The sequence below is a fragment of the Acipenser ruthenus genome, chromosome 13 (assembly GCF_902713425.1).
Source record: "Acipenser ruthenus chromosome 13, fAciRut3.2 maternal haplotype, whole genome shotgun sequence".
NCBI lineage: Eukaryota > Metazoa > Chordata > Actinopteri > Acipenseriformes > Acipenseridae > Acipenser > Acipenser ruthenus.
Window position 1 is genome coordinate 5860433 of NC_081201.1, and position 16594 is coordinate 5877026.

The window sequence follows — 16594 nt, forward strand, 5'->3', positions numbered from 1 at the left end:
GGGCTTGAAGATACTGACTGTGGCCAGCAAAACCTCTATTGAACTTTTTTTTTTTTTTAAAGAAAAACTTGAATTTTCGATTGTAGTATTGTTAATTAAAAACAAAACAGATTTTTCTTTATAGAGATACACTTTATGGATTAAGGTTTATTAGATTTTTGTTTAGTAATTTAAGTACGATTAATTCAGAAATTTAGTTTTTTTACTTGTCTATGTATGTTAACTTTTTAAAGTGGCTTAATGGTGTTTTATCTGTACAGCTTATTTCTACAATGACTTCAAGCATGTGAAGAGGACTCCAAAGTAACTATTTAAAGCTTTAAGGTTAATATATCGACACCAGTGTTCACAACTTAGAACCTGTAAAACCAATAAAGTTACTTGTGCTAGTGTTGTATTCATCTGTCTGTTTCTCAACTGAACTAGAGCAGTGTTGCATCATTACACAGAGAAATGCATCAAACATGACAAGAACATGACTGAAATACTAAGAAACCATTAATGACATCTCAGCATCTTTTAAAAACACTGCAAATAAAAAATAAAAATGTACCAGGACCTGGCATCCAAAAGTAGAATAATCACAGCATACTCATTCAGTTATCATTTTGTCAACAATGTCACCTTAGCCTCCTTACTAAAGTGAGGGCACCAGGGGTTCCAGACAGATTCCATGCTTCTCAGGGTCATGTGTTGTAGTAGGAAACTGGCAACAGTCACACCCAATATAAAGCTGTGCAGGAGTCAAGGCTGCCCACTGCTGCTAATTGAAGTTTGCTTCTGCTGCCAGTGCTTGTACTTGAGTCTTTGACTCGGAATAAGCACTCAAGAAGTTTCTGCAGATCTGCGCTGATTGAACTGGACTGCAGTTTGGAGTAGCATTGAAGCATTAACTGGGCAGGCCGTGCAATACAGAACTCTTAAACAAGACTGCAGCAATCCGGATTGAAACTCAATTGCCTCTACCAAGTGGCAGAGTGTAACACCAACCATTGTAATTGCTTGCTAACCCCTCCAACAAAAATATATACTACATATGGTGGTTGTCTATACACACACACAAATACAAAAAAAAATCCTGCTGTTTTGAAAAGGACAACTGGATTGAAATCCACCAAACACATTGGTAACTAGCCCCTTTCTGTTAACAGAAGAGTGCTCCCACAAAGATGGGACTGAACACTAATAGGCTGAACTGCAGGTTCTATAGTTTTCAATTGTATACACCTCACATATTTGTTTAGTTTACTTAACCCTGTAAATGCCCGAGCATTTTTTTAAATGCGAAAAGCTGCTTTACTTTATGTACTGTAACTAGATTCCATTTCTTGTACAAAACACTTTTTCTTTTCCTGTCTGGTAACATAATGCTTTGCATGAAATTCTGGCTGGACTTAAAAACTAATAACATAGACGGGTGGCTAAGCATTGCACCAGATGTGGTACCGGAATGGGTATTACAGGGTTAAATGTTTCCTAAATTTGAAATGACAGTCAGCAGCCAAGTAATTGCACAACGTAACAAAAAAAAACAACACATTTATTTCTCTCAACTGGCACCTGCGCTACACAAACTTTCTTGTGTTTTCTATCATTTTTCCTTTTCCTGACATAAGTACAGCTGCAAACACAGCAAGGTTTTCTGATAAACCTGCATGTCACGTTTCTGCCACAATCGAACCGTTCTCTTATTTAACCAAGTGCTGTCAGTTAGCTAGTGTACAAACCTCTCTCTCTCTCTCTGTGCTGGGTTCACAGGCAGCACAGCAGGTCAGGCGATATGGGGTTAGTTATGCAACACAAAAAAGGTGTCATCCTCACACTATTAGGACCTTGCAACATGCAAACAAATACAGAGCTTTTAAAACAAGGGGATGGAATGGGGCGGGATTACTAAAACCAGTATATTATAAAATACCTAGAATCAGTCACATTACACTAAGACAACCAAAAAAAAAAACACAATTCAAATATATTCTGAACACAAGAAAATCCCAGATTCCAAATCAAGGTACTTGTTTATTTTATTCATCTTAGAGTTACGTATCGAAACCAAGCATAAAAAAATTATAATATTGTTACCTTTACTTTCAAAACGCCTGCAAAACCACTGCACGCAAGGAACCAGTGGATTATTATGATTCTTTCCAGTTCAAATGGACCTGCTTTACAGTAGCAAGAGAACCATAGAGAGTATTTTGCAAGCTGCTCATAGGGGACTGATATATTGTAACTGGGTCAATTCAGAGGTTACGTGAAAATCTAATGAAGCTTTTCTTCAAAGATTATGACAAGTTATAATACATAGGGGGTGTATTTCATTTACTGTATTTTGTTCCGTTAAAGGTAAAGGCAACTGTTTTTTCAGCTGGGTATTTATTTCATTGACCTATGATAAGAGCAAACCTGTTCATATTTCTTTCGGAGCACCACGGTCGCCAGCCGCTGGGAGAGGCAGGACTGGGGCAGACTCCTCCAAGGACAGTCAGTGTGAGCTACTGGGGCAGCCGGCAGTCAGCGGTCGCCAGTTTACTGAACCCAATGAAATGGACTCGTGGCTTTAGAAACTGGATGGCTTCGATACATCAATGGGGGGGGGGGGGGGGGGGGGGGGGGGGGGGGGCTGATTCTACCAGGCAAGTTTTATTTATTAATTTTTACAACTTATTGTCATCACATGCCTTGAAAGAGAGCACGCAGTCAACAGTTCTTGCTCATATGCGTACTTGGGAGTACGTGAAGTTGTGACAAATTTACATTTTCAAGTGAATTAATTGACAACGGGGCAATATTGGATTTAAATTAATGCAGAACGCCCCTAGAAAACACATCAACAAGACAAACTGATTCAATATGATGAGAAGTACTTCTTGCAAAGTGTTACTCACAAAAAATTGAAGCACCACAGTTTAAACAAGATAAAAGAATCTTCACTTGCATTGTTTTCCCCATACTGACTACAAAATAGTCTCAAAAAGACATTCTTTGCGATCCAAATATTCAGGACAGTACAGCAAAGTTGGCAGCATTTTTGATAACCATTGTGCAACACCCCCTCCCCAATTTGTCCAACGTATCAACATCATACAGTATTGTACATCCAAAATTAAAATCATGAAGCCAACGATTTGGGGGAAATATCTGAGCTGAAGATATCAGTAACAGCCATTAAAAAAATATTATGATAATAAATGTTTAACAGCTAAACTTTTTGTTTGTTAAAAAGTATAGGAAGTAAAAGGCTAGGATTGTGAAATAGCATCCCGGTTATTCTGTGATCTACCTTTTAAATTATTTTCAAACGTTTGGATTAATTTGGTCTTCTGCACGGCTATACAATTTCACGCTTTTATTAAATTTCCAATTTCACTTTTTTTTTTCTCCCTTTATGTCTAATAAACTGTGTCTTCTTTAAAAACAAAATATATTAAGAATATACCCTAAAATCAAGCCAATCTCCGACTACAAATGCTCATCAGTGTACAGTTATTTATATATTATCTTTATGTTCATTCTTTGCCATGGTTTCCAAGGATCAACCCCACGCAGCATGCTTGCGGATGGAAGCCTGTTTTCCTGCCTGGCTCCATGTGACCTCAATAAATGAAACCATGGAAATGGTCTGAAAGATTGATGACTGGCACCATTATCCCCCAACCCCTGCCCTGCTGCTCTGGCCCGAGGGCAATGATTGGTCCAAGTCCTATTGAACCCTCCCACTATGCTTTGGAGGAGGTGAATGCTGATCCTGCTCTCTGGTCTAGTGTCATGACTGGACTGTGCCTTTGAGATACCACATCCCACCGTGGCTCACACAGCACTCCTATGGAGGAGACACAAAGGACAGGACAGTCAGCAAGACATTCACTTGTCATTAGACTTGACCTGTGGACACTTCCATGCGATGCGAGTCCCACATGAAGCAGGCATTACTTCAAAACACACATTTTAATGAAAAAAACCCCCCCAAAAAAACGATATGGTTTCTAGCATCACACTAAGTTAAAGAAAGTTAAATAATGTAACTTTTTAGATGAATCTAGGCAATGCAAGTATACCTGACCAATTCATGCAAATTAAAATATTTCTTTAACCTAGTATGGGAGCAGATATCATTAAAATGAAAATATATGTTATGCACTGTAAATGTGTCTTTCAAAACTGTACATTTGAGACACACTAGGTGTTATATATCACTTGCTACAACCCCTTTTAAATCAAAATATATCGTTGAATATGCAGGTTACACTTTTGGTAGGAAGCTGTTCAAGCATTCCTTCTCGAGATGCACCACCCTATATTTAACTTGAGCAGTCTAGAGCCTTTTTCTTTTCACATGCAGTTGTCTCATGCTGTGTTTTTACAGTTTTACAGCAATGTTACCTCGTTTGGCGATTACATGCCCCAAATTGCACCCTGCCTGGAGGATAGCACAGTGGTATGGGATTGAGCACATCCTGCAATTTAAAATTTATCCCAAGGAAAGCCTTGCAGTGCAATAAGGGACTGTACCTTGAGCAGCCTGTCTAAATCCGTTTTTGTGACGTTATCCCCGAACTCCTGGGTGAGTTTTGCCTGGATGAGGTTCCGGCGCACACGGTAGTTCTTAATGAAGATCTCCAGCAGTATCTGTCGATGCTAAAACAGCAATCACACAAATCAGACTGTGCTGAACTGAAAACCCGCAGTTTAAGACTCACCTCAGCTTGTGAAATATGAGTCTTATTTCCATACCTGTAAAGCTAATTTAATTCAATCTAGTTTTTACAGACTTTTAGTTTTGAGCTGTTCAAAAAGCATCAGCATTTTAAATAGGTTATTTGTCATTCTGAGTACTTGACTAGAAACACATCTTACATTTTCCTTTTAAAGAAACGTGAGCACTCAGAGCTCCCCCCCCTGCAGCACACTTGACAGCTGAAACCCAATAGCAATGCCCAGCAAGCCAGTCACCTCTTTCTTACCTGGTCAAACGAGTCTCCCATTTCCCACAGGGCAAAAACCTTCTGTTCATCTGCTGCTGCAGAGCTCTGAGGAGGGAACTGAACAGAGAGGAGCTGGGTTAATGGGATTCTAGTAATGACTTCAGTCTTACGATTCAGTTACAGACATTAAGCTCTCCTAAAGAAAGAAATAAAAGTGCTGGTTTCCAAACGTCCCATAGGCAGTATGGTTTTAGGCTAGAGTGATGAGCTTCTCTGGGTATGACCAAAAATAAATAAATAAATAAATAAATAAAATTAAAAAATGAAGCGTGAACATTCATGCAGCTTTCACCGCAATGGTTTCAACATCAGCACAATGGGAAATTGTGACACTTGTGCTACAGTTACTACTCACAGTTCTAGAACACAACCTGTAAAAACAGATTCGAAGGGTCTCTTACATGTGCACTCCACACATGTCAGATTCAGTGCCTGAGGTGTTTATTGATTTATTTTTAATCAATTTAAAATGCAATCCAAGAAGAGGGGTTTAAAGCTGGTGGAATGTTCAGTCCTTAATAGCCTTTTTATCCTAATGAAGGCCGGTTTACGTATGGAGCTCAGATACATATATGCAAACGTACAGTATTCATGATCCCATCCTCTGTGTGAAAGCACAGGGGATCGATCTCTATTTCAGGCAGCACAGGTCACTGTGCATCTCAGCCTCAGCACAGAGGAGCGCTGCCATCACCATCAATAATTCACCTGTTCAGAACTCACAGCAGGGAAACCAGCGACGGCGGGAGGTAGAGAACTAACATTACAGAACACAGCGTGCAGCCAGAGCCATCCATAACTTTACACACACAACCATATCAAACAGCACCACACTAAACAGAATAAAGGGAGGACATCATGCACGCTCTTTAGACTGACTGCAGTACACATATACAAGACATAGAACACAGCACAAAGAGAAGCAGAATATAATAGATATTCATATACTTTAAAAAGGGTGTCGCTTTTCATTTAACAATCGACAAAGTTCCCTGGCATTACCTACACTGTACTGTAGGTTCCACCAAAGGAATAGCAAAATGAAGCTTCTGTTAACAGGAAAGGTCCAGGTTCCCAGCCCCCTGCTCTAACCCCTGGCTCACTCTGCCATTTGCTTTTGTCCTTTTTTTCTAATCAGCCGGGGAAATCGGGTTTGCGATACAGGTGAGCAATCTGAGCAGTTCAACAAGGACGTAGTACTAGAGCTCAGTTACCACAACCTGCAGAGTCCAAAGACAGAGGAGCTTCTGTTCAGAGAATTCATGCAAATGCACTGCTCATGGAAAACTACTGAAAGCACTCCTGCTTTGGTGAGCACAACATTCTGGGATTTCATGGCTGATCAGCACTCAGATAGGGAATACAATCCTTTGGCCCCATCACTGAAGTTCCTGCGTCTGGATCTGTTTGAGTACACACAATAACACACCTAAAAACCAACCACTTTTAGCTGTGATGTAGTGGTGGAAGATCCTTATAGGTTGTTGCAGCAGCCGCGAACATGCTTGTGGATTCCTAGGTTAAAAAGGTCAGATTTTACACCTGCTGGAAATCTTATTTTTAAATCTTGTGGGTCGCCTGTGGCTCTGTAGTTTAATCACAAACTGCCCTAAATATAAATGTTTTATAAGAACTGAGCTATCAATTATGCACATTAAAGTTTTAATAAGATATTATGAAATATTAAGCGCTGCTAGAGGCAGTATCTACATGCCAGTGGTGCATAGACTGCTACCTTGGATTGGCAGGTTTATGTCATTTACTGTGTACTGTATAATGCAGTATATCTAAGACCATCACCATGTAGTTCATCACAGAGGCACCGTTTTAACCTAGACAAGTCTATAATTCAGCTTTACTAAAATGTAGGACCCATCTTTGATCTAGTCATCAACAACAATAAAAAAACACACACACACACAAGCTGAAAGCATATATTCTGTATGCACACACAAAAAAAATCACCTGACACCTGCTTGTTTTAAAGTGACTATTGTGACTGACTCTGCTCCTCCATGACAATTAAACTCAATAGTGCTAGTTACAGAAATACTAAAAGATAACTAGCCGAAATGTAATTAAATTTTACTTTCTTTTAGCACTGTATATCTTAAGTTATAAGACTAATAACAAAATTACAAGTAAGCAGACAGAAAGGCACAGCTTCCGATTCAGTATTCTAACTCACAGGTCTAATAGGACAGTCTCAACACTGTCATGTTAAGAAAATAAATGAATCCTCCAGGATCGAGAGAGCTAGCCCCTTAACGAGCAGCTGCTGAATCATTTAATATCAATGCGCTGAATTAATTCACTCCCCAGCAGCAAGCTTCCTGACAATGATTGGACAGATCTTTGAGGAGAGAGAGAGAGAGAGAGAGAGAGAGAGAGAGAGAGAGAGAGAGAGAGAGAGAGAGAGAGAGAGAGAGAGAGAGAGAGAGAGAGAGAGAGGACACAATACAGAACAAAGAGCAGGCAGGGTCAAAGAGATGGGGAATAAGAGCAGTGTGTTTCTATAAATGGGAGTAAATTACAAAGGCATCTGTGCAATCTTTAGTTTCATAAAGATTATTCTTTTGATACTATCAGAGCTCAGAAAATAAAAATAAATTTGCTTTGAAATGGTTTGCTTCAACCGTACATTAAAATGTGATTATCTTGCAGATTCACACATACATTACATTAATATTTTATGATGTATATATAGCCAAGAGTACATTGAAGGTGCTACTAGCTGAAGGGTCTGTATTTGACTTGGTTTCTTACAGTTCTACCTTAGAATTCTGATGAAGCAATTTTATATTATGAATGATGAATACAAAAAAATTAATAATTAATTAAAAAAACAACAAACATCAAAATGTTAAAAACAAAAGAACGCCTTGTATTCTGCCTAGGTAAATGCATTCATAAACCACATCATTGCAACCCTTCTATCATTAGAAACTGCTTTGATTAAAGGAGCACTCACAGGCACCAGGATCTGTTTGCACTTGGAGTCGAGGACAGTCTCCTGCAGCAGCCGGTCTGAGATGCCGCTGAAGAGGCTGTGCCCGGGGGGCAGGCTGGCCAGGTGCAGGTTGAAGAGCCTCTTGAGTTCGCTGAGTGTCAGGACAAAGTGCTTCCTGAAGATGCTGCTCACAAAGTCCCTGAGCTCCTGGGTGGGGGCGGTGTGGGCGCGCGGGGGGCAGTGCCCGTTGACAGAGTTCCACGAGCTGTCGCCCGAGTGCAGGCCGTTGACAGCCCCGTTGTGCCCCGCGGACGAGGACGTGTCCATGGGCTCCTCCCCGTCACTCAGGGGCTCCTGTTTGACCCGCACCACCCCCGAGTCCCGGCTCTGTGCCCTGTGCCTCTGCTGCAGCTCCCTCTCCAGCACGCTGTAGTTCTCATGCACCTTTTCCCTCGCCATGGTCACAAGCTGCTCTCCGCTCACCACCACTGAGCCTGTACCAGCACAGCAGACACAAGTCAGTGAGCCAGGCATTTACAACAGCAATTGTTAACTCGCAGAGACAGACAAATGCGTTTAAAATTGGGGCGGCTGGAGTTATACGAAGAATAGAGATTATTACTTATGTGGCAAACTGCATGACTTCAGATCTTAATTGATGGGGGGCGGTTTAGATGTCATTATTTAATATTCAGGATTCTTGAAAAACAACCCTTGTGGGTTCAGGCCTCTAAGCTCACTGTATTGGGACCTTATTTTCTTACCTGGTTGAGGAGTCTGTTTCTTTGGCATCATGTCCTCCTTGGAGAGCTTGAAAACTTTCTCTAACCTTCAAAACAAGAAATGAAAGTGTTGCAGCCAGTGACAAACTTGTGCCAATCCATCACAAAGGGATCTACTGAAAATCCTCTCAATCTCATGGATAACATTAAATCAGCATAGTCTGCCACTGCACTAATACAGCACAGTTCATTTTTTAACCCTTAAATACCGGGGCTGGAACAAAATGGGTTATTGATTATGAAAGCAAATACGGCACAGTTATACTCATTTATAATAAACTAATATTCAATGCACAACCAACTGTCATAAGCTCTGCAATTCCAGGCTGGCATGTGTCTCGTTTCACCCAGCAGTTGAGGGTTGGTTTCCGTGCCTCAGCTCAGCAGTGCTGCACTCACTTGGCCTGGATCCCCATCCAGAGCATGTGCTGCCGCTGGGCCACATCGGGGTGCTTCTTGATAAACTCGCCGTCGTGGGGCAGCAGGAACTCCCAGCCGCGGTTAATGCGGGTCACAGACATCTGCTCCATGAAGTCCTTCACGTCCTCGGGGGGCAGCTGGGCAGGCAGAACAGCAGCAGTCAGGTGATGCAAGCAGAACACGAGGAGCATTTAAAAACGAAGCCAAGTGGTGGTGTTTGCCACCCCAGTTACAAAGGATTATGCAACAGCCTGCTTAAGCCAATCAGATTTCAGGTATTTAATTCAATTACCACACGTGTTGCTTTCACATATTGCGTACATGATCGTAAAGTGCTCATGAATTGTTAGCTGGTTCTGTTCAGGCCAATAATATTGGAAGTTGAAAGATTATTTTATGCAAATAAACACACATTTCAATGTACACTTCCAGGCTTCCAATGAGAAAATGTCATTCTTGTAATACCTGCTCACATGCGCCACAGTAATCCACCTAATCTGTCTCTATGCCAGTGCAATTCCACATGATTGCTTATCACAAATATTAGTGCTGTTTGCATCCTGTAACCAAAGGTTCATTAGCCAGACACGGACTGGCTGCATTACACAAGCCCACTGGATCAGTACCACTCTTGTAACAGCCTGCAATTTATGTTGCTTGCAGCTATGGCACACATCAACTGCGTTTTAAAGATATCTTCCGCCACATACCTTAACAACGGCAGCCACAGCTTTCCTCTCCACCCATCGTTCCTGCGTGAACTTCCACATCTGAGCAGACAGTACATTAGTGCTGTTACAAGGTCTCACAACATACTTCTCAAAATATGTTTCATCATTTACAAATCTAGAAAATTGTGATTTCATTGTGAAAATGTAACATACAAGGGGTGGAAATAAGACTCCTATTGCATAGCAGTTTCACCCATCCCAGGTTTTACTAATAGCTTGATCAGCCCCAGTATACAGGTAACAAGCTCAGGCGTGTCAAACCACTATGCAATGGGAGTCTTATTTCCAACCCTGCATACACACTCACACATTACTTACCCCCCCCCCCCCCCACAAAAAGTAGTAGGACAAAGCTTCTATAAATAGCAAAAAAAGTAGGTTAAGCTTGAAGCGTTCAGTTATAGGTGAAAATAACATATAGAAATGAAGTATAATATTTCCATCCCCACCAGGCAGTGCTGTGTCCTTGGAGATGCTCCTTATTATTCTCATTCTCACACTCACCACATAGTCCCTCCCCCGACACAGCATCTCGGCCGGCACGCCACTGTGAGGACTGCAGCTGTCTTTAGGGTACAGGACATCACTGTGGAAAAAACAGGGAGGTTCAAAGCACAAGAGAATATGCCCTGCAAAAACTGTATGAGAATGCGTGAGCACAAGAAATGCGACACATGCATGCAAAAAAGAACATTATACACCTGGCAGAAAAAATATTCTGTGATTTAAAAAAGTGCTTTCTCTTGGGGGGGGGGGGGGGGGGGGGGGGAGCATTATAATCTGGTTGCCTAAAAACCAGGTAAACGCAGCATAGAAGAGGAAGCTAACTGTTGCAATAAGGGGAGGGATATTATGCTACAAAAAAACCAAAAACATGCAAACTTTGCAAATATGAATAGCCATTTTAAATAAATAGTAATATTTGAAATGGTATTAATCTTTGCTAAACACTATTGTTCCAGACTAGTAATGCAAGTTTGTAGATTTACCTAAAGCTTCATTTAGAACAGTCAAATCTGTGTATTCATGCATACTTTTTATTTTTTGGAATCGCCGATTATTCTACCCCCCCGATTTTTTCCCAATTTGGAATGCCCAATTATTTAACCTGGCTCACCGCTGCAACCCTCACGCTAACTCAGGAGAGACGAAGATGAGCACTCGCGTCCTCTGAAAGGTGTGCCGTCAGCGATCCTTTTTTCACACAGCAAGCCTGCCGTGAAGCCATTACAGAACTACAGCTTTGGAGGACCACACAGTTCTGAATTGCACACAGGCAGGCCTGGAGGCACCCGGCCTGCCACAAGGGTCGCTGGTGTGCGGTGAGCCAAGGACTCCCAAGCCGATCTAAACCCCACCCCCACCCAGGCAACGCTTAGTCAATTGTGCGCCACCCCCTGGGAACTCCTGGCCATGGTCGGAAGTGACATAGGCCGGATTCGAACTGGCGATCTCCAAGCTACAAGGCGCATCCTGCACTCCAGGTGGAGTGCCTTACTGGATGAGCCACTCAGGAGCTTCATGCATACTTTCTATTGGGTCAGGTAGTTTGCTCTTTATATAGTGATGTGTGTTTCCTCTTCCTTCAGTATTAATCACGTTGAGGCTTACCTCTTAATCACCCAATTTCCTTGAACCAACATCGCCACCTGCTGTATGCAGCGCAGCACTGCAGTGGAATCCGTCCCAGGACTCAGGAAACTCATCAGGTTAGCGAATGGCATCACTTTCACTAACAGGGAGAAACAAAACAGTGATTCAGCATTTCAACCAAGCTCCAGTTTAGTTTGTCTGGTAGTTAGGCTGCGTTCACCCTGGATCACATTAGGAGAACCGTGCAGAATTGTGTAAACTGCATTCTCCTACTGTAGGCATTCAAGAAATGTATTAATTAGCGAAGTGCTTCCCCAGTCCTTTCTTCCACAGCAATATGTAAGAATCAAGCATGCTATATTAAAAAACAGAGCAATACATCAATAGCTGCCATGTTTCAATATGCCTTGCAGGATACTGTAAACATCTCACACCATACAAACAAACCGAGTGCACTTGGAAACTGCATAGTGAACACAAACGAACTCGGTCCTGAAAAAAACGAAAAGGGACCAAAAAAAAAAGAAAAGAAAAATAACTTTCTCTCGCATCCAAACGAACTCGGGCCCTTTGATCGCAGATAAGTGTGAAAAAGCAAGCACACTGATCACACACCCAGGCACTAAAGAGTTTATTTCAGCTCCTCCCAGGGTATATATAAAATAGAACCATAACCCATAATGTTGTACTACAGAGATGCTACAGTTGCCCTACCGTTCTTCATGAGAGTCCTCACTTGGTCCCCGAGTGGCAAGTTCCTGAGCTGAGCCATGGAAAGCACATTGCTGGGACACACTGCCTTTGCACTGAAACACAATGGGAGATTGGGACAGATATATAGTCATACATGAACTGGATAACTTTTTTCAATGCACAGCTACGTAACCTTAACTGTACAAGCAATAATTACAATACTTCACATTGTTATATTCTTACAAGTTATCAATATAGCTAATATGCATATAAGGCATAGGGTTGTTTTAGAAGCGAGGATAATGAAATTCCTAAACTTGACACTTACACTTCATCTTCAACAGGCGGAGGCATCAGCATGGCCAGGTACTCGCTGCAATAGAGATACAATTCAGATCAGTTTTCAAAACCATTTTTCATTCTCAAAGCAAGCTGCAATATTTTGCCATGGTTTTGTTATTATAAATCTCAGCCTGGTTCCTCCCTGCCCAACATGTTCCTAGTAGAGGTTACTATCCCACAGGTACATGCACTCCAATGCTAAGATTATCTTGAAACTCATTTTAAACAGCTACTTCAATTTCAAGCGACCTAGGACACTAAAGCTTAATGAATTGCAAGGTACAAGGTTATTGAGATTAGCGAGCCTCTTCATGCTGACATTAGCCCTCTGGGTTTGTACCAACCTGGGTGACTTGACAAGCTCAGTGTTCTCAGCCATGCCTGTGAACTGGCAGAACAGGTACTGGCGCTCGTGTTCTGAACGGCTGTCCTGTTTTGGGGGGGGGGGGGGGGAGGGGGGTGCAAACATTAGGGTCTATCCACAGGGTGAGCTATTCACAAAGAAAAACACACATGTCTGAAACTGCTGAGAATTTGGTGTGACCAATTTTCCAAAGTCTCTTCTGTGAGATGTAACACTCATTTAAATACTGTAATATAAAATCCATCTTCAGTGTAGACACCCAAAACAAAACAAGTTTCTAGACTAACTTTGTAACGGTTTATAAAATGCAAACTGTTTTCTTCCCTGCTGGATTACAATGCTCTTTTGCTCTTTCTGCCGTTTCTGTCAGCATAAAAGTACACCACCGTTTGTGAACAGCAGCCTGTAAACATGGAAATAAGGCATAGCAGTTTCTCCCTTTCCAGGTTTTACTGCGGGCTTGATTAGCCAATGTGTATAGGTAACAAGCTCAAGTGTGTCTTGTTAATTCATAGGAATGGATTAAACTGCTATCCAATGGGAGTCTCATTTCCATCCCCGAGCCTGCTACCTTGAGTCCGTAGTAGTGTAGATGAACCCAGGGCTCCTCTGCATGCTTCTTCTGCAGGAACTCGTAGGACTGGACTCGCCGCTGCCGCGCCTGCTCCGACTCTGGACGAGAGAAACGAACCTGCAAAAAAAACAGCGAAGACTGTCAACACACACACACACCAGAGCTACTGAGCCAAATCAATGTACTCACAATTACAGCAGAAGAAAGAACCAGCAGATTTATTATTTTAAATAGTTCCAATTAAAAGTCTGCTTATTGAAGTAGATTTTAACTTGTGTTGAGCACTCACGGTGATCTGCTTCACATCTTCCTCTGCCTCGTCTGGAGAGGAGTCCCCACCTGAAAAGAGAAATGCCAGCCCGTGAAAAAAATGATTTATAAAAAAAAAAAAAATTAATAAAATCACAAGAATTGAGCATTGAAGTCAAAAGTTCAAATCAATACACATAAAACACAGATTTACACAATATTACATTCACAGCCCACACCTGTGACACTGAACTGTACCTTCATTGGCAGCCTCGCGCTCCCGATGTTTAGAATCTGCCTTGTCCAGGTAGGAGAAACTAGGTCTCAGCTGGAGAATGCCATGTAGTGGTGTCAAGTGGAGTTCACCTGAAAAGTTTAAACATTTTAATTAAACTGTTCCAGGATAAATACAAAACACTGTGTAGACCCTGCATTCCAATGTCTATGAAAAACCTTTACTACAGGCTGTCTGTGCTAAACTCAAATGCCTTTGAAAAGGGGGAGTTTTGACTTTTGTAAGTTACTTATCAACTCTGTATACATTATGCCATCGCCAGCAAAAGAAAAATGCTTGTGCTTAACCTTTCCTGAAGACAGCAGCAGCATAGCGAGATGTGTTTGTAGTGGCCTGGATGGAGGAGAAGGTCTGCTTGTCCATGAGCTTTCTGGAAACAAAGAAACAATTTGCAACTGGAGAGAGAATCAAATCAGATAAGGAGGAAAGAAGAGGTTTGGGTTTGCTCTACTGGGTCAACGAGGAATGAATCAAACTTAAGTGAGAGGTCTGAACAGCAGCAATCACAAACAGTACATGTAGCCTGCAGGCACTTTTCACCAAGGTCTATAAATCTTCTTACGTGGAATACGTGTTGCTCTCCTCTGTGGTGGTTCCGTCGACGTTGAGGGCTATCTGCTCTCCTTTGCTGCGGCAGTAGTTCGGGCTCATGGAGTCTATGGCCATCTCCACTTCAACCTGCAGAGTGCAATACCATGAGAAATGCACTGTGATGTGGCAGAGTATTATAGCTCATATTATCACACAACGCAGTGAGGGCCTGAACATTATACATGTTACATGAAGAGTGAAGCACTCACTTTTTTCTCTCTTCAATGGTTGCAGTGATGCAGTTTTGCCTTTATTTACAGGAGTTGCAAACTAGAGTATATATTATTTTCAAAAACACAGCTTAGGCTATTCATTCCAAAGTGTACAGCTATCCGGTTGGTCCAACACCACTGCCGGGTGTAGACTTACCTTTTGCTGTTTGGGTTTGATTTTTGCTGATAAATGAGTGACATCATCATAGGTCATAGCAGCTGGGCGTACCGGGTACTGGGAAAGCAAACAAGGGGTTAAAGACAGGATGCCTTCTCAACTGAGATGATGTACTATGCAAAGAATTACAACATTTATAAGTATATTTAAAAAGGGAACAACCCCACAAAAAATCACAATTTATTCCTGTTTAGATTGTCTTCCAAAGTTCATGAATTGCTCTGAAACCGCTTACCTGGAATAAATACAGTTTGTCTGCAAGGCTTTTGGCTAGGTATACATCAATCTTAAAAAAAAAAAAAAAAAAAAAAAAGGATGTTGAGATTTACAGAATTGTTTTCAGATTACTTAGGTACATTTACAAAAAATATGCAATAGACAGTTATGACAGTTGATGTTACATGCTGTAGTGGATCAAAGGCTAAAACTATTTTACAAATTCAGTGTGTATAAAGGCTGCAGTGTGCTGTACCTCCTGTATGATTGGGTCATCATCCTCACTGGCCATACTTGGAATCGCAGGATGGCAACCGGGTCCCGGCACAGCTGAACCTTGATCACACTCAGCACCTGGAAAAGTATGAGACAAGTATATTGTACCATTCTAGCATCTATCCCGCTCCTCCGTTATCACGGGCCCAGGGTTTTCGGTTGTTTATGAAGAACATCTTATTGTCTATATCTGCTCACAGAAAATGATTTGTACGGCATGCATATAATAGATTAATTACGGTACTATGCAAGGTTTTCATAAGCTTCCTCAACTAGCGGTGGAATGCAGTATTATTGCATACTGTTCGCTTATTTTATTCATTGCTAACAAACACGCTCATTATTCCCAACCTGGTGAATGGAGACATGTCACACACCATATATATATATATATATATATATATATATATATATATATATATATATATTACACGATTACAAAAATACTAACATGATGCAATAGGGCTGCAACCGACATGAATTATACTCCCGTCCACATTGCAGGTGTTGTATTCACATTTCAATGCAAGTAGATAAGCAACTACTGTGTCTTAAGTCTAGATACATTACATTTGACTAAACATAATGATATTATATGCACTAAAAAGTTAGTTAATCGGTGACAACTTAAACAAATGACACTCAGCTCTCGTGGCTTCATGTGAATACGTGTAGGTATGGGCGCGGAAGCTCAATGCAATGCCATCTCAGTAAATCATGCCACTCGGTTTTATCATACTTTTATGTATGAAAACAAGTAAATAAATTATGAAATGCAGGCCTAGTTTAAAAATAATGAGTCCAGTTTTATACGCATTAAAATGACTGCCTTTTAAATAAAAAAATTAGCGTCCAGTTCACCTACAGCAATAAATGAAGAGCGGCGTTTCCTGCAATTTAATTCGTGTTATTCCGGTTGTCTTCTCTCTACGGAGGATTTAATCTCAGTCAGTGGCCATGTTGTGGTTTCATAGACACGTGGTAAGGAGCTGGTCTGAAGTCTGTACCCACAATGCTATTCGAAGCCCGACAGGCACATCAACTACGACGCATGCTAATGAGACTTTTCCTGCCAGTAGGAGGCAGTACACGTCAGTGCTAATTTCAAGGCAAATGTGACAGAAAGCTAAGCGAAAAATACAG

General features: G+C 41.4%; 1 protein-coding gene across 3 annotated transcripts; it reads right to left on the minus strand.

The window, feature by feature from the left end:
- Positions 1-38: 38 nt before the first annotated feature.
- LOC117418471 (DNA-directed RNA polymerase III subunit RPC5-like) lies at positions 39-16484 on the minus strand. 3 transcript variants are annotated; one of them, XM_034031567.3, is made up of 21 exons: positions 16317-16483; positions 15432-15529; positions 15195-15245; positions 14939-15016; positions 14541-14656; positions 14266-14348; positions 13942-14049; positions 13724-13773; positions 13432-13551; positions 12841-12926; positions 12483-12527; positions 12176-12267; positions 11480-11600; positions 10373-10454; positions 9848-9907; positions 9117-9274; positions 8700-8764; positions 7957-8429; positions 4965-5042; positions 4513-4638; positions 39-3823 (listed from the first exon to the last, which is right to left on the minus strand). In XM_034031567.3, the coding sequence occupies exons 2-21, from the start codon at positions 15465-15467 to the stop codon at positions 3767-3769; spliced, it is 2085 nt and encodes a 694-aa protein (XP_033887458.3). In that variant the 5' UTR covers positions 15468-15529; positions 16317-16483; the 3' UTR covers positions 39-3766. The 3 variants fall into 3 exon arrangements, with proteins under 3 accessions (XP_033887458.3, XP_058891512.1, XP_058891513.1); XM_059035529.1 differs by lacking the exon at positions 16317-16483 and adding an exon at positions 15903-16261; XM_059035530.1 differs by lacking the exon at positions 14939-15016 and having other exon boundaries at positions 16317-16484.
- Positions 16485-16594: the final 110 nt, after the last annotated feature.